A 21,244-nucleotide genomic window follows, 5' to 3' on the forward strand; every position below is an offset into this window, starting at 1 on the left:
TTGTGTTACTAAATAGAATTATTATTCAAATTTTATTCCTGAAATATATGGGGTGTCCATGAAGTCTTAAAATTTTATAAAATAGCAAAGTTAAATACAATTCTTTCGAATCATGTATTTCTTGTTAACAATCAAAATTAGAAACCAATGCGTACGTTACCAAATAGGTTTGTTAGAAAAGCAGGACAATAATTATATGCAGTTTTACATGTGCAATCATCTCTCAAAATGATGTTTCAATTCGAACAATAATTGAACAGATATTTTAAGTTAGTAATATTATATTACTCTTATGACCAAGGCAAATTCTCACTACTGCGTTACTTGATATTCTGAAATGGACAGTTTTTATATGCTTCTCTTTTATTCATTCGTTTATCTCACAAAAATGATGTTTCAATTTGAACAATAATTAAACAGATATTTGAAATCAGTAATATCGAAATACTCTTATGCTACCAAATAGAATTATTATTCGAGAAATATAATTCTGAAATATATAGGGTGTCCATAAAGTCTTGAAATTATTTAAATTGCCAAGGAAATTTATCGATACCATATATTCGTAAAAATACTTAAAACAATTACTGATTAAAAAACAACAGACCTTGTCAAGTAAGATATATTGAGAACTGACTTCATAACAAAATTGAAATTGTGAAGGAACTTGATGGACACCCTGTATATCATTCATTATGTGATACAAGCATAGGGGGGACCTTCTGAATTTTCAACACATGTTTGCAGCGTCTGCAGTGAGCTTGTTTATCTTTTCCAACACTATTTTGCTCCGTTCGTGACTATCGTGAGGGAATTCACCAATAACCCGATTTCTTTCCTTACTATCAATCCTTCCTCCAAAGAACCAACCGATATAGATGAAATTGCGAGGTTTTATAGATTGGATAACTTTAACAGCGAAGTTAGTCTGTGGAGAGATATTGTTAGATATCAGTAACTGGCCTTGTTCGAAGCAAAAGACATAAGTACGAGGTGCGGCTAAAATGAAACGGGACTGACATCACAGATTGCGCAACACGATTAACCATCGGTAATCAACACTTTTGCAGTGTGGCGTAATATGTGTTCTTTGTTTAACAGCTGTTTTGACACAATATCGCAATTATTCAAGCAAATGTGATAAATTTCTTGTTGAAAAAAAATGCTGTGCAAGGTCTGATTGAGTTTTTTGGCGATAGGGGGTTCAATTGCAGAATGACGATTGAGCAAAGAAGCGTAAGCGTTATATTGAAAAAAAAATGTCCTTCCCCCTTCCCACAAAAAAAGATTTGGGGGGCTAGCAAGATATATTTAAAATCATCAAATTAAACACTAGTTTACAGCTTTTAGACTAAAAGTCCATCAAGACCAATTCCTTTGAAAAACAAAAAAATATTTCATACAAATTCCTTAGTACAAGCTATACAAATAATTGAAAGTGAAAAAAGTGCAATAAATAAATAATCAATTATACTAAATGAAGTAAAATATAAAAAGTAGCAACTGAAAAGTTAGTTCAAAATAGTTATTGATATGCAAGGCATATTTTCTCAATTGCTTCAAACGAATCCTCAGAGCTGGAATAGAAACCTAGAGGTTCTACAAGCTATCCTTTTACTTGTTGAAATATTGAATATTTTTAAATACAAAATTTTAATCTACTCCGGGACATTGATTAATATAGGTAACAATGTGTCATCGTGGAACTCCGTAAATAATATTCAACTACTTCACAGGCTCCATAATATCAAAAGTTTGAGAACCAATTTGAACGAGGTGGTGGGCGTCAGATTCAACCTGTGTTACTAACATTTGAATTAAGATGATTGATTGACATGTTGACAACGAATCAGGTGCGATTGAAAGGGCAGGGTTTTTGGCTTTCCATAAGTGTGTGTACCAATATGGAGCTAATTTTTTTCCTATTCTACATGAAGCTGTGTAAAGGGACGAAAGCCTATGGGCAGGGGGTATATTCACTTGGCTAACGCAGACAGTCCCCGAACTCGTAATAGAACTAAAACGAAGGAAATCGGAATGAAATTAGGGCCTAACATTAACTGGTACACATACTACGAGAGTACCAGGTTTTCTACTCGGTGGGCATAGCTCGTATTGACGAATAGGCATCGTTCGTTTCAGTTTGATTGGCAGTTCCAGTAGTTGAGTCTGTTTGTTGGTTAGAAAGAGCGGAATCTAGCTTGTGAATATTTTGCATTTGATCACTTTTTGCTCCATTCAGCTGACCTATTAAGTTTAAAAATGTAGGGGGTAACGTACTATTTTGTTGAATCGTTGACTCTGTAACGTAGTTTGGCGAATTCAAATTTTGCTGACTCATACTTGGATAATTTTGCTGACTCATGTAATTGTTTTCATGTGTCATGTTCGCAATTTGCTGACTCATATTTTGAAGCAGCATGTTTTGCGAATTCACAGAATCTGGCAACCCTGGTACAGTTTGATGACTCATCATTCCATACGAATTGAATTGATGCGTCGTGTTTGAATCTGCTAAGGAGGAAATCTCAATTGCAGAGTTTTGCTGTGTGACCGTTGGAAAACTAGAATTAGAATCTGTATCCATAGCAACACTCTCATGGTTCATTGCATCCATGTTGCTGCCATCTTGTTGAGGAATTGAAACACCTTGCTGACCATTCATAGAATTTTCAGAGTTTAGTAAGTTGGATAATGACGAATTGACCGCAGAATTCTGCTGACTCGGAAAAGTATTTTGCTGCATCATATTTAAATTTCGCTGACTCATGGCTGCATTTAGCTGATTCGCTCCTGGAACAAGCTGATTCATCATTAAATTTTGCTGAGTAAGGATAGATGAGATTAGCGGATTCTGATTGGACGCTTGTTGGTCTATAGACGACTGTCGACTAATAGTTGAATAATTTTGCGGATTCATCATTGAATTCTTCTGAGTCATGTCTAAATTTTGCAGATTCGTTAGTGAATTTTGCGGAGTCAGTTGAAGATTTTGTCCGATTGAAGAATTTTGTTGCATCTGTGTTAAATTTGGTAAAATTTGCGGAGTCATATTCTGCGGGTTTCTCAAAGATGCCGAGTCATCTGATTGTCCAGCAATCATGCTCAGTAAGTTACTTGGTTGCGGAAACGACTGGTAATTTCCTATTTGAGGATACGGCGGTCTGATTGGTTGTTGAGGCAAATAGGGATATCTGATTGGTTGATTTGTGCCAGTGTTTCGACGAAGCAAAGAGTTGAATGCGGCCTTGATCAGTTGAGATTCATGCTCTTTAGATGTTATCACCTGAATAGAAAACAAAATTGAAATTTTGGAAAACAAAAAGCAGCAACTGGTATCTAGCAATATGTAAGAAGCTAATATTATATGGAAGGAAAAGATATCTTTTCGTCGGGTTTTTTATGTGAACACACATGTCACATAAACAAATAGCACATAGAAATATAATATTTTCAGCTAATGCGAACAACTTATATGCATTTATTATGTGAACACGCCTGGCACATAAACAAATTGCACACAGAAAAACCCATGAAACTTTTAGCTAACGTAAACAACTCACGTGCCAGTTGTGTGTGATCTCATGAACCTATTATTATGAGCACATTTTATGTGAACACACGTCAAACAAACACATCACATGAAGAAAGTATCAGTGATAACCCTAGCTACTGAGAACTACTTGTGTGAACACATATCACATCATTTTACCTGTCCTCCAGGTGTTCTCACAAGGGAGGGGGATTTCCCCTCATCAACTTTATGAGATTTAAGCGCAAATATCCTTCCCGTAGTTGTCCCAATATACATTCCCTTGGTGCCTTGTATCATATAGAACGAATCGCCAGCTGCAACAAGGGGTTTTGTGCTTGGACCTGCAGCTGATTGAGGAAGAGGAATATCTGAAATAAACAAAGAGAGTAATGATCAAATTGTATTTATACAAGGATACTCGATGGCCGAAATAACCCGATCAATATTGTTGTGCACGGATTTATTCGAGGATCAAAACTTTTTTTGCCATAAGAAAATGGCAATTATTGCATGAACCACCCTGAGGCAGCAAGGAGTTCAGGGATCTTCTTGCACATAACTATCTCCCCAGCATTCGACACTGCGAACTCACGTATGGGGTAATCAGAGGAGCAGTGACCAAGCATATTCTCAACACTTAGCATGGTACAACACACTGCCAAGTCTAATAATTAGTCATATAATCAGCTCTCCTTTCTACATGGAAAAAGGCGCTCCCGAAGTATGTGTACCAAGATGTCGCACAACCTGAACCCTAACCTAGTACACATACTATGTTCAGGTTGTGCGCCATCTTGGTACACATACTCCTGAAGCGCCAAAAAAATATGTAAAAATTTTACGCTAGATACCTGTTGTAGCGATAGTTTTTCGCACATTGATTCCTGCTCTTTGTAGATGAGCAATGATTTGAGAATCTGTAGGGGCCTGTAATAGAAGTAATCATGAAGCATTTCTTGTGAAAAACTAGGACTCATTCAAGTACACTAGTCACAGGGCTGTGGACTCTTGAAAAATCAACAATTGCCGAAATACTGTGGTATAAAAGTCTTCTTTGACAGACTGTTAGAAATGCTTAGAAGACTTTTCGTATTTAAATACCAACTTCTTTTATAATCATTGAACGCCTGAACGCTCAATAAATGGTTAACATAGTTACTAAAAAATTCATTCCGCAAGGACACCATTCAAAATTGGCACTTCTCTGCAAGCCGCACAATTTTTCATTGTGGGCCGCATTTGACACGCAGGCCGCACACCCCTCGGTTTAAAGTAACTTACCGCTGAACCGCCAACTCTCATTGGATATGGCGTCGACTGAATTGGACGGACATTTGCAACAGGTCTGCCACTAGCTGGTGTTGTAGAGCTGCGAATAAAAAATAAAGTGGAATAAACAGAAATTAGATGGAATGTAGCTTACTGTTAGCTAGTTATTTTAAGGTGGGCACTAGACTTCACAAATTCTAAAAAGGAGACATGGATTAAAAAGGTTGAGAACTACTGCTTAAATTTTTGGTTTCACTATTACTAACATTTCATTTCTATTTCGTAGTTTTGAAAAGGAAAAGTTGAGTCGCCGTCAAATTTGTAATTAATCCGTTATTTACGTAATCTCTCGCAGCAGCAATCACTTACCTCTGGGCAAAAATACTTTTTGATCCGGCTTTAGTTTTCCGAGGATATCCAGCAGCTGCGTAGAAACTGACGTAGGAAGGCCGACTGTAGTTTGTTGATGAGGCAGCTCTTTTTTCTTGCTCATACCTAGAATATAGGACAATCGTTAAATACAGGGTTCTTAAACTGGAATCTAGGCCCCATAATGAGCCATGGAATGTTTATAGGGGCCCGCGATCCGAACCTTAACTATATACCATCCGCCAATGACTACACTAATTTGGTAATATTTTTGACTGTATCATTTTTGACTGTAAGCAACACAAGAGCACACAAGTCTTTGGAGGAGGATGGGGGCGTGGGCACAGGCCATGAAAGTTTATGAGATACTGAAATAGTAGTTGGTGTTAATTGCATTATTACACCAATGATGTCATCAATTACAGATGGCTGAGCATGATCAGTGATGTCATCACTCACAGATGACTGAGCATGATCAGTGATGTCATCAGTCACAGTAGACTTAGCATGACCAATCACCCATCAAGAGAAGTGGCCTGGTGCTCTTTACAGAGTCTGTGACTTCTTATACAAAGACTTGTATGAAAAAAAATGAATGTCTGAAGAGGGTTTAATGGCCCATCAATAAAACGTTGCACATCCTGCTCCAGACCTACCCTTTCTGAGCAGCTCTTTTCTCTGCTTTGGTCAGCCTTGAACCTTTGCAGTCCATGAGAAGGGATTCGTGGTGAAATGGCTTCTTTGTGAACCATTGACCGTATGTCTGTAAGAAAATACGACAAGTTGTAAAATAATCTTGCAAACCGGCTTACGGGACAGTATATTAGACTTGGGATAGGATTTACTTATTTATCCTGGAAAAGGTAAGTCGATAAGACGCCCTAACCAGATGGCGTACCACGGCTTCTTTTGCAATTACCAGCCGAATGTCTTCAGGCGACCCATAGGTTGGGAAACACAGATTTAGACCAGAGGTTCTCAAACTTTTGATATTATGGAGCCCGTGGAGAGGGTGACTAGTATTTATGGAGCCCCACAATGAATTTATGAACCATCAAATGGTTCTAGTTGTTCTAGTACCCATTATTCAAATCCGACCTCGTTCGCAAAGCCATTGCGAGTATGTTACGTCGCTTACTAAAAATTATATTATTCGAAACACCATTTTTAAACGGATATTATAAAAGGAAGTCTTCCACAATATGTAGTAAATATGGAGTCCCATTTCAAGTGGATGAACTAAACTCCCGTCAACATCTACTGGGCTCAATTTTGGCGATGTCATTCTGATCCAAAAGAAAAAAAATATGATGATATTCACCTTGCAAGCGCTCACTAACGTCATATCACTGCATTCCTTCTCACATTCAGACAGATCAACAAACGGTCGATCTTCGTCATCGTAGACAAGTAGTTTCGTGATGTCCTGTCGTTCGAGACTCTGAATTGGATTCAATTCGTCGACAACGCGATCTGGAATTAGAATGATGTTATGTTTTTCAATCTTGTTGCATGGTCTATACCTGACGTCAAATCCGACTTGTTGGGTAATTCAAGCTGGCCCGCCTGACGCTGCCACAACCAAACTAAAACCATATTTTGATGTTTTAGCTAAAAATAGCTCAAGGAATTTGTTAAGATTTCGATTGAATTTAGATTTGGCACGAGGCCTATTGTTTTTTTCACTTTTGCTTTTGTAAAAAAGTAAATATTATTTATAAAATGTAACTTTTAAGTCACACTTACATGGCCCGGCAGTCTAGGTGGGCCAAATTTTTGGCCCCTGGTGCAAAAACCTAGCCCACCTCTGGTCTAGATCAGGGGTATGCAACATTTAATACAGGAAGGCCAGATACAAATAATTGGGCGAAACTGCAGGTCACACCTTTATATTTAAAGTAGCAGTATAAGGGGCGTCATCATCAGAGACCAGAGCAACAGAAAAATTTGACACGCCCCTAACTACGGGGGATTGGAAAATATAATTGCAGTCCCAGTTTCGAGAGAAAAATGCAAAACTCTATAGCATTGGTTCCTAAACTTTTGAGCCGTTTTTATGTTTTATTCCAAAAACACATTGAAAATACGTGGAAGGAACATAATTATCCAAAATAAGGCGGGCAAGATCAATTCCAACAATTTTAATTTTTTTAATTAGCTGTACCCCATATCGTAAATCTTTAGGACGTTTGATTCGAAACACAAATATTAAAACTAGTGCAAAACATAAATCTCATAATTTCAAGAAAATACATAGGATCAGAAAAGCGGTGCACTTACATAGCTATGCCGACTTTGATCGTACGACCGTGGAGCGCACACTCGCATTGTGATGCTCACTTAACCGGGACGTTGAAATCCTACTATATTGGAAGGGATTGCGAGCTTATTAGTTTGGGAATGGATTTAGATGACAAAGGTAACTTCGAGTCTCCGTAATGGTGTCTCGATGCCCCTTCAATAACTGTGGGTTTTTGATTAGTTTCAATATTCAAAATTAACAACTATTGACCAATATGAGACATTTTATTTTTTTTTGCCCGTGCTGATTAACCCTAATAACAGCATGAGGCTTTTAGGCCTTTTTAAGTTGGAAAGATTAGTGTCCCATTGACACCTTGAGACCTGGGTCTTGGCAGTGTTTTAGAGACTGGAGTCATTGACTGTATTGCAGTCTGCAGTTAGACTAAAGATACCAAAAATTACTCACCTATATATGAGACATTTCTTCTTCTGTCCGTACCGATATACCCGGCACACTGCCTGAGCATCATGCCAAGGATTCCAGGATATATCAAACACAACAACACGATTTGCTCCAATGAGATTGATTCCCAGACAGCCAGCTCTGAAAAGTTAGAAAATAAATTTGTAAAGTGACAACTCAAGTGCAAATGAATTCACTAAAGTTAAGAAATGGGATTAGTTAGCAAGTTATTCGTTCCAGATGCATGGACTTGATGGTAGAAATAAAATAACCAGTCACAGGGTGGGAGAACCATAATACACAATGACAATATGGCCAAAGAAGTAGATGAGTGAAAATACAAATTCCAGAGATTTAATTCTTGGGAGTATATTTGAGTCCAGCAGTATTGGCATATTTGTGTCAGGGGTTATTCCGACCAGTCAATAAACATTTATATAAGTGGTTCTCAACCTTTTACTGACTGCGTACCACTTTACGGTTTTTTACTATGGCCGCGTACCACTGACAAAGCCACTTTTGTGGCGTGAGCAAAAAGACACAAGAAACATGCTATGGAAGTATTTTATAATGTGGCACTACATCCCTCGTGGCGTAACACGCAAAACGGACAAAAACATGCCCATATTGTTTCATTTAAGATGGGCAATAGCGGGCGAGAGCGATCTCTAAAGAAAAGGACTGGTAGCGTGTCAGCGCTATGGACGTTTCCCCGAACATTGATCCCGGAAAAAGTTATCCCTATACTTTACTATAGCAAACTTTATACTTATTCTGAGAGTGTTTTGATGTGTTGGCGCATATAAACTGGTTTACGTGTTTCAAACCATCAATGGTATTGAAATTATTCAACCATGTGCCGTTTGCAGGTACTGATATATATAGCTAAGTTTAGCCTTGTCTATCGCAGCATTTGCGAGATTCATTGACACCTTGAGACCTGGGTCTTGGCAGTGTTTTAAAGCAGTGGTTCCCAACCGCTGGTCCGCGGACCGGTGCCGGTCCGCAAAGCTTTTTTGCCGGTCCGCGAGAAATTTCGTTGTTTTGTTGTTTTTATGCCGGCTCAATCGCTTCACCGTAGACAAAGTTGCGTTAGCTCATTACGCAATTCTCCGTCATATTGCGACGTCTTTCGCGACATCTTGGCGCTGATCATTCACACTTTTCGCTTTTTCGGCTCCGATTCATCGCGAATGCGCTCCATCAAATCTCGCGAAATTAAGCCTAAAAATTGGCTCGCGTGCTTTTTCTGTTTTGCGTGCTTTTCCTGATTAATATGACCATCCATATAAAACGTAATGCATATCTCCTTGTTTAAACCAGAAAACTGTCAAGAACAGTATAATATTCCAGTAAGATATGAACTTGTTGCGACCCCACAGGTGGTTACGAGACGCGCAAAAACGCATGGGCCGTAGAGTAGAGATGTACCGATGTATCCGTATCGGCAATATCGACCATTTTTTCGGTATCGGCCATGTATCGGTATCGGTTAGATTAAGGCCGATATTACCGATATATTTACCTTTTTGATATGGTCCAGAATGTTTTAAAAGATAAGTTGGAATACTACTTTTTAATTTATTTTTGTCTGGAGAGATCGTGAGCTATGAGCCATACATGTCCCCACCCATGCGAGAGAATAGGATTCACGTGTTTTTAGCTATTTATCAGCTAAACTAGCTCAACTAATTTGGCTATTTTCGCTGTCAAATTTTTATATTGACATTTTTAATATTACATAGTTTTTATGAATAAATATATCAACACAGCACATAACAAAAAGCAACTAGGCGCCCAGTTTTAAATCATACAGTGGAATTAGGGTCCTTCCTTATTAACGGCACATGGACTTTTGGCACGGGTATAAATTCTGACTGTTTGTCGTCAAGTACGAGTGTCATTTAGTTCGTCGACATCGATAAACTAAATTCCGACACAATTATCCCACTACACAGGTATTAATTTTAATTCTGCTTAACTACACGATTTCTTTATAGATATATTGACTTGACCGCCTAGCCCTAGACTGTCTCAAAATATAGGATAGCAATTGTAAAATATTATAAAATAGTGAAGTGAAAGAACATCCTCAACGGTTATCGGTGGGCCTTCTTTTTGTCGTTGCTGATTGATATTCTTTCATGTTGGCTTTGACTTATTGCGTCGACGATTACGATTAAAATTACACTAAACACTAAATTAAATATTTGTAAAATGCTTTTAATTTGAACGTAGGAAATTGGACATCCCGTCTTATGAGTTTTCCAATTGAACACCGAGATTACTAGCGTTACTGTACAATGTATCTTAATCAGTTACAGCATATGGATACCAAACATTAATTTCATATTATGTGATATATATATCTTTTTTTTCGATCTGAAATAATGTGTACTATGAACAACGCTTAAAGACCATTGTTTTAACCAGGGCTGGGGAGCTGGCTTAAAATCAGTGTGGCTCCAGCTCCGACTCCAGAGCCAGAGTATATTCGAGCTATGGCTCCGACTCCCAACTCCGGAGCTTCATTTTTTTAGTCCGGAGCTGGCTCCAGCTCCGGCTCCGCACACTATAATGTATTTGATAGTACCGCTAAGCTTATCATTTACAAAAAGTCAATGCCTCACTGTTATTTATTTCATGATTTTATCACACACACACTTGGTAAGGGAATCATGAAAAATCAAGTTAACACTTAATATTGTGGGTTTCAATGGATATCTTATATTACTATATTTCCCGGCTGTTATAGACCCCATTTTTTGGCCTGAGGCATCTTATTGGGCAGCTAGGCTTGCTTGATTTCTGTGGCCAACTGATCAGCGTATTTTTCGCAGATGTTTTCTCAAACATGATTTGTGTTAACCGTACATTTGAGTTGATATATTTTATTTTGTGAAGAAAAGATTTACATATAAGAACCGATAAAAGAGCTTTAACATATGGCGAACCACGGCCATACTTAAATTAAATCACATTTGTGAATAAGTATGTAACACAAATTTGACTTGGTAAATTGCTTTTGAACAATAGAATTGCACTCTGAGCACTATTCTATAAACTACAGTCGATGCAGGACAGAAAACGTGAAATGCAATAATATTTGTACATGGAATTTTGGAACACTCAAAAATAACAACTTGCCTATTAAAAGTAGTTTTAATTACCGTATGTATTCGAAGACGCCAAAGGGTCTGCTAATCATGATATTCAATTGACTTTGTATTGCCAGCTGTTATTTGGAAATACAGTATATTACTAAATGTTATTGAAATTAAAGTGAATAAAAACTAATTGAACATTGAATGGCCATCACATAATTTATACGAGCATTTAAAATGAATTTGTTCTTAAGAACAGTATCGCTTCTACTAAATCTTCTTTCATTGAGGCTCGCAGGTCCGAACGAATTATGCGCAGGGCCGAAAACAATCTTTCCACACTAACTTGGGTTGGAGGCAATGCTGTCACCATATATGCCACATTTTGAACTATTTCTGGATATTCTGGGATGGCTTTTAGAATATCCAACTTATATGAGCGATCTATTTTTTCTACATCATTTAAAGCATAAAAGAAATCTTTTTTGAATTTGGAAAGCGGTGATAGATCTGAATTTGAGTTTCTACTTTCCTTCTCTGTTCGACGACGTTTGGCTTCAATGTCAAGGTGTTTTTCAAAATCTATTTCGCATTCGGAACCAGAATCAGAGGAGTTCCTTAAAGGCCCACTAGCACAGATTGATTGGTCTTCAAATTGTGTAGCTCGTGATCCACGGTGCATTCGGACAGCTATATCACATAGCGCTGCCTTTCCTCTATTGAGCTGTTCTTCACTTAGGGTAACCCTGTACATAGGATCAACATAAATAGCCGCTAATAATACAGGGTTATCGAGGAGACATTTTTCTCTGCGCAGCATAGATGCTTTTATAGCATCTGCAATGATGCTACTGGATTGTGAAAGTTTATAAATGAGGTTTTTCCACTCTTTATAAAAAGACCCTGGTGTCAAATCTTGTGCCTGTAACCTTTTGGTGACTAAATAGGGCTCCCGAAGTAATTCTTCTAATTGATATGTCTGTCGCCATTGCAAATCAGTCAAGGTTATGTCTGGATTGGCCATGTCAATTAAACTGTTTTTTATTTCCAAGAGCCGCTGAATCATTAAGTAGGTGCTACCCCACCTAGTGGCTTGATCTATTATTGCACCTTTTCCTGTTCTACGCTTCAATATAGCATCTATTTTAGGCGTCCTGGCCATGACTGAGGTTTGACGTAGCTTACTTAGTAAAGTGTGTACATGCTTTTCTTTCAAACCATCACGAATAACAAGCTGAAGGGTATGTACTGCACACCGCATGTGCTCAATTGTATGAACAGCTGTTATGCTGTTTACAGCACTAACTAAAGCTTCATCTGATTTACCTTCATTCAACTCATCATCACGTTCAACCTCGTCCCCAATCATATCTGCATTAAGTTTCTCTATTGTTTTTGTCATGTTAGAGGCATTATCTGTCACAATCGCTAATATCTGTTCTTTTCTAATTTCAAACTCTCTCAGAACTTCCTCAACAAATTTTTGAATAAATTCAATTGTGTGTTGAGCTTGTGTATCCCGTACTGATAATGTACGGATGGCTATTTCATTTTTATAATCCACAAATTGAACATTTATAGCGAAATAATTAGTTCTCTGTCTAGTACAAGCGTCCATTTTCAAAAAACAAAATTTCCCATGTAATATATCCTTTAACACTCTTTTCTGACACTCGGCTTCCTTCACCACCATATCTCTTATATCATGTCTCTCCAGTGATACTCCCAATTTGTTGGCCATTTCTCCATTTAATCCGGGGAATGCTTTCGAAGAGAACAGTTGAAGTGCAGCTGCATTATTCACCACCAGCTGTATGATATGTCTCTGGAACTTTTCTTTAGTCATGGAAATGGTCACTTTTTGACTTGTGAAGTAGCTTGAGACAGAGGTTTGTCTACTTATATCGCTGTCTCTCTTTGTGTCTTCACTGTCTTCTTTTTTGACAGACTCGAAGGCATCAAAATGATGTCTTTCCAAATGCCGCTTCAAATTTGAAGTTTTATTGATGAACCTGAGATTGCAAACGGCCCCATCTTTCTTTAATACTTGGCAGATTAGTGCATTTTTATCTCCACTCTCTTTGAAATATTTGAACACTGCGGACTTTTTACTTTTGCAAGCCATGGTACAAGGGTTGCATTCTTACAAATTAATTTTCTCTAATTTAATATTAACTACTATTTAAAATGAAATATTATATTGTCATGAATGGCATTAAGATTAGGTAAGCATTTTCTACAAGCGAGAAATTGTATCGTATACAATATACATCAACTGGCCATTCCGACACTTAGGCATGCAAGCCAGCATGTCATGTTCCAGCATTGCTTGAACATGCCCAGACATGTCTACGTGGTCGTTACTGTTAGTTACGTCACAAAGGTAAATTAGCGATCGGCCGATCGCTTTTTTCTTGTCCACAATTGCCGATGTATTGCGCAAGCCACACCTGTACTACAATCAATTATTGCGCAATCCCGATTTCGACTAAATCCACTGAACACACTCCATGTGACCTACCGCGTCGCATCATTATATCGCGGTGCAATTTATGAGACGGAGATAAGAAAATAAATCGCATTTTTTTCGGAACCCATTTTACGTTATATACAACCAAGCTGAGAAAGCCGATGACCTAACCTTATATACGACACTTCAGATCTAAATTCGGAAATATTACTTAATATTTAGGGATTCCCAAATAGTCAAAACGCCCCTCTTTGCAATATAGTTTTGTTTTTTACTAGTAGTCGTTAGCGGCAATAAGGTTTTTTAGATCGCCGAAATCAAATTATTCGCAAATAATATTTCTGAGAAATTTAAGTCGTCTGTTTTTTTTTTATCCACAAAAGTATTTTTAACACTTGCCAGTAAATACCATTTATTAGAAAAAAAAAAGCAGTGAGGAGTTGTAATCAGGTAATCGTAAAATAGCCGGTTGCATTGGCCACTAATCGACATCAATAAATATTAGTATACATATATATATGGTAATTTGATCGTATAGCAAAAAATGAATTAAGTGTGCAACCCCGTTAACGACCGCGACTGCTTGTAGTTCTCAAGCATGAAACTTAAGTTTCACAGAAAATATGTATATCAGAATGCATTACTGCTATTTTTCAGGACAAAATAACTTTATCAGTCCATATTGCTATATCAAAGTATTCCGATACTTTTTCAAATTTTAAAGTAATAGTCACTTTTCGCAAGCTGTTTGTTTGTTTCGTTTCCGTGCAAAATCTTCAAACGATTTTATGCACTTTGTCATTAGTTTTTAAGACGACAAAATAGAATTGTTAGATTGTTTGGTATATATATTCATTTTTCAGTGCGCGTTACAGCATTCTTTCACGGTTGCGTGGTGGATATTGTCGCCATTTTCGCATTTATTTCCAGTTACGTCGGGAAATTATTAATTATGTAAAGTAATTATTAATAACTAAACGCACTCACTTTTAGAAAACCTTCCCGCAAAGCGTTTATTCTCGCCAATCCCGCGAGCGAATGGAAGTGAAATCAAAATTTGAATATTATTATGTTCACATGTCTCGCTTAGATCCAACCAAGGTCATATATTAAATAAGTTGTTTTCATACGTTTTGTTACGATACCTCAATAAACTTTCGCAAGTCGGAAAAATAAGTTGCTTTATTGGGAAGATTAGGAAAATATAATTTATACTTTTTCCTGCGCTTTGGCGAATAATTTTGTTTATAATATTTAAAAAAAAACGACTTGTCAGAAAATAATTTTCTATTGTGCTAAAAATGTAACCCATTACCGATACCAGCACTTGCCTTATTGTTTTATTCTGTTCAAAGAAACTCAATGTTGCGTCGTCTTACGAAATAAAAAAAGAATCTCTAACATAAATGACAAGCTACGGACGTAAAATGTGTGGAAAACTGCCCAATTATAATTAATTTTGATTCATATTTTTGCGATCTTGCCAAATCGTTATCGCCGTTTAAAAATACCAAGATCCGTGATATAATCCAACACTATTTACTTTAGAACAATAGTAACTTGATTAATTATACAACTATTTAGTTCTGTTAAGTGTTTGGAGACGCCAGAAATTATAGAATTAAAATCAGCGTAATTATTATTTCTCAACCCTAGAAATTATTAAAAAATCAGAAAAGTAGAAAAAAAAATAATTCTATTGTCAGGAGCTGGAGCCGCTGAAATTTCTGGCAGCTCCGGCTCTGGCTCCAGCTCCATCTATCATGGCCAGCTCAGCTCCAACTCCGACTCCGGCTCCATCAAAATGTCACGGCTCCATGGCTCCAAGCTCCAGCTCCAGCTCCGACTCCCCAGCCCTGGTTTTAACCCGTCTGCCCTACACAGCATACCTAATTAAGTAATATTTACATAGTATCGGTATCGGAATATCGGCCTTTTTGTAGTATCGGCGTATCGGTATCAGCGTTTTTAGCTGGTATCGGATCGGTATCGGCGACAAAAGTGGTATCGGTACATCTCTACCGTAGAGATCTTTTCCAGACACAGCAGGATTTTGAGCCTGTTGCCAAGTTATCGACGACTTTGTCATTGTAATGTAAATTCATTTCGTTTTAGGCGTCGATCAACTGCAGAGGGACTAATATGATGTCATGAACCCAATGAAAGAGAAAAGGCTTGATTAAAATGGCGATTCTACGTTACAGTCCAGATTAAAAAAGAATTACTTATCACAATTTTAGATGATAACGAATTCCCATCGCCTAGTAATCGAGCAATCAAACTGTTGTCCGTCTTTTCAGCCAGTTACTGCGTTATGCGAAAAAACATTTTCACTAGAATTATCACTAGATTCAATTAAAACGAAGCAAAGAAATCGGCTGCACGCGGCTGCAGAGCTACGTGTTGCAAAAACTTTTTTGAGGCCTCGTTTGCAATCTTATATTGGAAACGAAACAGCAGCAAAATTCCCACAGGAGTTAATTGTGCATGTACTTAATATGAGATATTTTATGCGTGTCTTTCTTACGCATAATGGGTGCCCAGCACTGCATTTTATTACGCAAATATATGGTAATATTTTATGCTTCACCCATTTTTAATTTTTGGTCTGCACATTATTTGATAGTTTTTCTCCGGGTGAAATCTTTTTAAGTGTGCTTTTACGTCTAGAAGCATATTTAGTGCCCGACATTGCATTATATTACGCAAATATATGTTATTCTTTTCTGTTCCGGCCATTTCAATTTTTTGCTGGTCCGCGAGTACATTTAATCTAATTTTACCAGTCCGCCAGGGTAGAAAGGTTGGGAACCGCTGTTTTAGAGACTGGAGTCATTGACTGTACTGCAGTTAGACTAAAGATTCCAAAAATTACTCACCTATATATAAGACATTTCTTCTTCTGTCCGTACCGATATACCCGGCACACTGCCTGAGCATCATGGCAAGGATTCCAGGATATATCGAACACAACAACACGATTCGCTCCAGTGAGATTAATTCCCAGACAGCCAGCTCTAAAAAGTTAGAAAATAAATTTGTAAAGTGACAACTCAAGTGCAATTGGATTCATTAAAGTTAAGACATGGAATTAGTTAGCAAGTTATTCGTTCCAGATGCATGGACTTGATGGTAAAAAAATAACCAGTCACAAGGTGGGAGAACCATAATACACAATGACAATATGACCAGAGAAGTAGATGAGTGAAAATACAGATTTCAGAGATTTATTTCTTGGAGTAATTTGGGTCCAGCAGTATTGGCATATTTGTGTCAGGGGTTATTCCGTCGGGTCGAGATCGGGGTTCAGATCTTAGCTCTACGCTGGGCTGGATTCCAAGGATATCAATCTGATCCAAAATAAACAAAAGAAATAAACATATTCACCTTGCAAGCGCTAACTAACGTCATATCACTGCATTCTTTCTCACATTCAGACAGATCAACAAATGGTCAATCTTCGTCATCGTAGACGTAAGTAATTTCGTGATGTCATGTCGTTCGAGACTCGGAATCGGATTCAGTTCGCCGACAACGCGATCTGGAATTAGAATGATGTTGTGATTTTCAATCTTGTTGTATGGTCTATATCAGTGCCCTACAAACTTTATCTGTTACAGTGGAACTATAGCCACGAAATTCGTTTGTACAAAAGTAGGGACGTATTTTATCTGTCCAAAGCCAAAATTCAGGCATAATATTTGTATAAATTATAATAATGGTTTCCTGTAACAATTACATGTTAGAATTGGATTACCGCATAATGGATAGAAAGGGTACACATGGAAAGGCTGATGTTCTGACTACGGCAGGGGCGTGTCTGGAAGGCAGCCACCCCAGGCAGCCTGTTGTGAGGGTAAGTTTGTTGCTCAATTTGCCTCAAAAAAGACTACTTAACAATAAGATACAAATGACGGATAGTAAGGTGAAATTATTTTTTATTCAAAAACACGTTGGAAATAGGTGGATGGAACATGAATATCCAAAATAAAGAAATGTAAATATCAAAAATAGGCAGGAAAAATCAAATCTAACAATTATATTTATTTTTAATTAGCTTCACGCCTCCTCGAAATATTGTCTATGCCCCACCGTTCATGAAACACTGATCTACAGCCTGTACTACAAACTCACCAGACATTTCCTGCTTTGAGATCTGCCAATCATAAATCTTCTTTTCCATGAACTGATCGCATATCAACCTGAAAGAAGAAAAACTTCGGTTAGACACAAAAACACAATATTGGCTTCTTTGCCCAATTAGGGGTCGCGACCCCAAAGCGAATTTTAGAGGTCGCAAAAGTACACCAATTTTACACAAAGTACTATATCTATTGTGCCGTTTTAGAAGGCAGAAAAGCGCCACGCTTGCATAACTATGTCGACTTTGATCGTAAGACCTGGGAAGCGGCACACTTGCATCGTGATGCCAATTCATTAGGGGTCGTCGAAAATCCTAATATATTGAAACGGGGTTGCTAGCTTACTCGTTTGAAATGGATTTAGATGACATAGATAAATTCGAGTCTTCGTAATGGTGCCTCGAACCCCTTCAGTACCAGTGGCTTTTCAATTAGTTTCAATATTCAACATTCATAATTACTCACCTATATATGAGACATTTCTTCTTCTGCCCGTACCAATATACCCGGCACACTGCCTGTGCATCATGGCAAGGGTTCCAAGATATATTGAACACAACAACACGATTCGCTCCAGTGAGATTAGTTCCCAGACAGACAGCTCTAAAAAGTTACAAAATAAATTTGTAAAGTGACAACTCAAGTGCAAATGGATTCATTAAAGTTAAGACATGGAATTAGTTAGAAAGTTATTCCTTCCAGATGCATGGACTTGATGGTGAAAAAATAACCAGTCACAAGGTGGGAGAACCATAATACACAATGACAATATGGCCAGAGAAGTAGATGAGTGAAAATACGAATTCCAGAGATTTAATTCTTCGAGTTGATTTGGGTGCAGCAGTATTGGCATGTATGTATGTATGTTTATTTGCCTCAAAAATGTAACAGTATCTACATAAAAAATAAACAGTAAAACAGAGACAAGATACATGTTCAGGACCTTTCTGGCCTATGACACAGATGTGCGACATGTATACCGTAAAACCGGCTAACTTCGGATGATTTCACTATATTTTGAACAATATCTCCGCCGCATGTTGTTCAACTGAAGCCAAATTTGAAATATAATACATTGTGGCTATTCTTGTCGTGATAAAGTCGGTTCCATATCCATCAAAGCCTTTTTTCATTGAAATTATTGTCTTTATTCGTCTATTCTAAAATTATCTAACTTCGGATGGCCACTTTTCTCTTTGCGTCAACTCGTCGTGAGAGAGAAATGTCTGCGTAAGCAATGACGCGTGACAACGTCACTGAATAGACCTTACGCCGCCACGACCCGTCTTGCGTGTTGCATACTGACGTTTGTACGTGACGTTACTCTTGCCGCTTCGCGAAGCTTAACTATTTATTCTTGTGTCCTTTATTATAACTCGTATATATTTCACTAACTACTCCTAATTTACTGCAAAATGCTAGTTCGTTCTTTTATGATCGTTTATTTTCAATGCAAGAAAAGGATTAACAAAAAAAAAAAACGGAAGAATTGAAAGTACCTAACACTGGTGTAGGTTGAAATTGAAATGCAAGATGGAACAAGTAAAGAATGAACAGACATATCTAATCATTATGATCGTATAGATACATGTTTCAGGCCTAACGTATTACCAATTGCTACGGTACCATATCTATCGGTGTCGGAGGAAGTATGCAAAAACAAAAATCGACAAATTTCATATGCATTAACCGTATGCATACCCATATTTTTAAATAAACAACATATGACTGAGACGATAGTGATGTTTTTGTAGGATTTAGTGACTAGGATCATGGATAAGCATAATTTTTAAATTTCACGAAACTGGGCGCCGCGATGTCTGGCGTTCAAATGTCGCAGCGAGTAACGCACGAGCTACGCAAAGTAACGTCGGCTACGAAGAGAGAGAAAGGGATTTGCGTCGTTGACGTCACGCTGTACGTAATCATCAAAACGTCGATATTTTGATGTAATTTTTAAATCAAAATAATCGATTTCACTCGAATCTCGTACGACACCTTGTGATCACTGTATTTTTTTGTATACATTGTGTACGCTCTCTAGCGCTTGGCGGTGATTTGACGAAGGTAGCATCTGTAGAAGTCACGATTTGAGCCGCTCGAAAAAACGGTGTCATTTTTTTGGTAAAATATGATTTTTTGAATGATAAAAAATCAAATCGAGCGATTGGAGGCTACGGCAGATTCAGATATGTAAGGCCTTACTATAGAAACCGACAGAAGCGCAATACGACGAAGTTTAGTTGAGATATGAATGATTGAAAATTTCATCCGAAGTTACAAGGCATCCGAAGTTAGCCGGTTTTACGGTACCTCCCTAACAATTATAACAGCAGTTTGGCCGTTTGGGACTGCTGCGTTATACTAGGACAACGGACATAAAATAGACCGCAGACATGAAATTGACTATACAAATAAAGCACTTGTACAATACACAATACAAAGAGGTACGGCACAACGTCGATACCGGTATCTACAATAGTCAGTTTATGGCACGTCCATGTCCCAGGCTCCGGTGTGAAAGGATGGAGATAGGGTATGGGTCGCTAAATTGATCTGCTTTTACACTGAATCTCACGAAACACGGAGAGATTTGTTCGAGATATTTGTGTTAGGGGTTATTCCGACTATGCTGGGTCTGGTACCGGTAAATGATTTGCTGGTCAGTTATTTTATTTCCCAGAGCTAGGATATACCGGTATTGGAAGCAAAATGTAAAAAAACGCAGTAAATAATAACAAATCTAATTTTGAAAATTTCAGACACCCTGAGATAAAATACGGTACCGGTACCGCTACTGGTACCTACATTTAAAAATAAGCCCATGGTACCGGTAACGTTATATATTTTAGTGTCAGCTCAGAACTGATTCGCTTTTACCTCTTTCAGACGCGGTCGGCTTCGTACGTAATTTCCCTTCAAAAGTATGCATAGTTCCTTTAGTCAATGAAGGTTCCTGTTCTACTTCCATCGCAAAAACCCATTCAATGTGATATGCCCAAGCTGCCAATACTCCGTGCAATCGTGGGTTAATCTGTTTCTCCATTGCATAGTCATACAATTTCTCTGCGAAAATTATGCTTATTCACGTGACGACACAGATGTCGAAGTTGTAAAAGATATGTGACGACATAATTTATTTTATGACGTTCCTCCATACTTCAACATTATTGGTTGGTGATTGAGCGGCGGCCATTATTCCAAGTTTCTGTTAATTTAAGATGGATCTCTTTCGCAGCTTTGGGAAAATTTCAAAATTGTATGAAACGGATTATTTGCGCCAGATGCATAAAACGAGAGTTTAGTAGCTACAATAAAATGCTGGAGAGAAGGTCAAGAATGGAATACGGATACTTTGCAAGTCTGGAGTTTAATCCGGAGCATCCAATCGACCGTCAGGTAGCCTAGTCTAGAACTCTCTAATCTAGCCATTCATTATTTCACGTAGGGCATTCAGAGGTGCGATGTTAAGCGGCGCCCCTAACGTTCACCGCCGGAGTCATAACGAATTTAGTTGAAGTAAAATTTTTAAATTTAGAATATGGTATTTCTACAACTCTTGGATCATTTGTACAAAGCCCACGTCAAAAAAATAAATAAATACTCCCGCCAACGCACAAAATAGTAAAATTGGTAGTATTTACCCGG

The 21,244-nt window shown here is 37.8% G+C and overlaps 1 protein-coding gene across 4 annotated transcripts; it reads right to left on the bottom strand.

The window, feature by feature from the left end:
- Positions 1-166: 166 nt before the first annotated feature.
- Positions 167-20,882, bottom strand: LOC120340102 (uncharacterized). Of its 4 annotated transcripts, XM_078116346.1 has the most exons (13): positions 20,477-20,618; positions 18,062-18,199; positions 17,589-17,656; positions 16,842-16,995; positions 16,334-16,471; positions 7,884-8,021; positions 6,495-6,646; positions 5,830-5,936; positions 5,174-5,299; positions 4,817-4,904; positions 4,387-4,462; positions 3,713-3,903; positions 167-3,286 (listed from the first exon to the last, which is right to left on the bottom strand). In XM_078116346.1, the coding sequence occupies exons 5-13, from the start codon at positions 16,395-16,397 to the stop codon at positions 2,093-2,095; spliced, it is 2,136 nt and encodes a 711-aa protein (XP_077972472.1). In that variant the 5' UTR covers positions 16,398-16,471; positions 16,842-16,995; positions 17,589-17,656; positions 18,062-18,199; positions 20,477-20,618; the 3' UTR covers positions 167-2,092. The 4 variants fall into 4 exon arrangements, with proteins under 4 accessions (XP_077972472.1, XP_077972470.1, XP_077972471.1 ...); XM_078116344.1 differs by lacking the exons at positions 16,842-16,995; positions 17,589-17,656; positions 18,062-18,199 and having other exon boundaries at positions 20,477-20,882; XM_078116347.1 differs by lacking the exons at positions 7,884-8,021; positions 16,334-16,471; positions 16,842-16,995 and having other exon boundaries at positions 168-3,286.
- Positions 20,883-21,244: the final 362 nt, after the last annotated feature.

The sequence above is a fragment of the Styela clava genome, chromosome 9 (genome assembly GCF_964204865.1).
Source record: "Styela clava chromosome 9, kaStyClav1.hap1.2, whole genome shotgun sequence".
Lineage (NCBI taxonomy): Eukaryota > Metazoa > Chordata > Ascidiacea > Stolidobranchia > Styelidae > Styela > Styela clava.

Bases quoted from the DNA above. Each gene is read 5' to 3' on its own strand.
- LOC120340102 (XM_078116344.1), bottom strand. From the start codon at position 20,642: ATGGAGAAACAGATTAACCCACGATTGCACGGAGTATTGGCAGCTTGG. The intron at 6,647-7,883 runs GTGAGTAATTTT...TTCTAATTCCAG, and splicing joins AAGAAATGTCTCATATATAG to ATCGCGTTGTCGACGAATTG. The intron at 3,287-3,712 runs GTAAAATGATGT...TTTTCTATTCAG, and splicing joins TGAGAACACCTGGAGGACAG to GTGATAACATCTAAAGAGCA.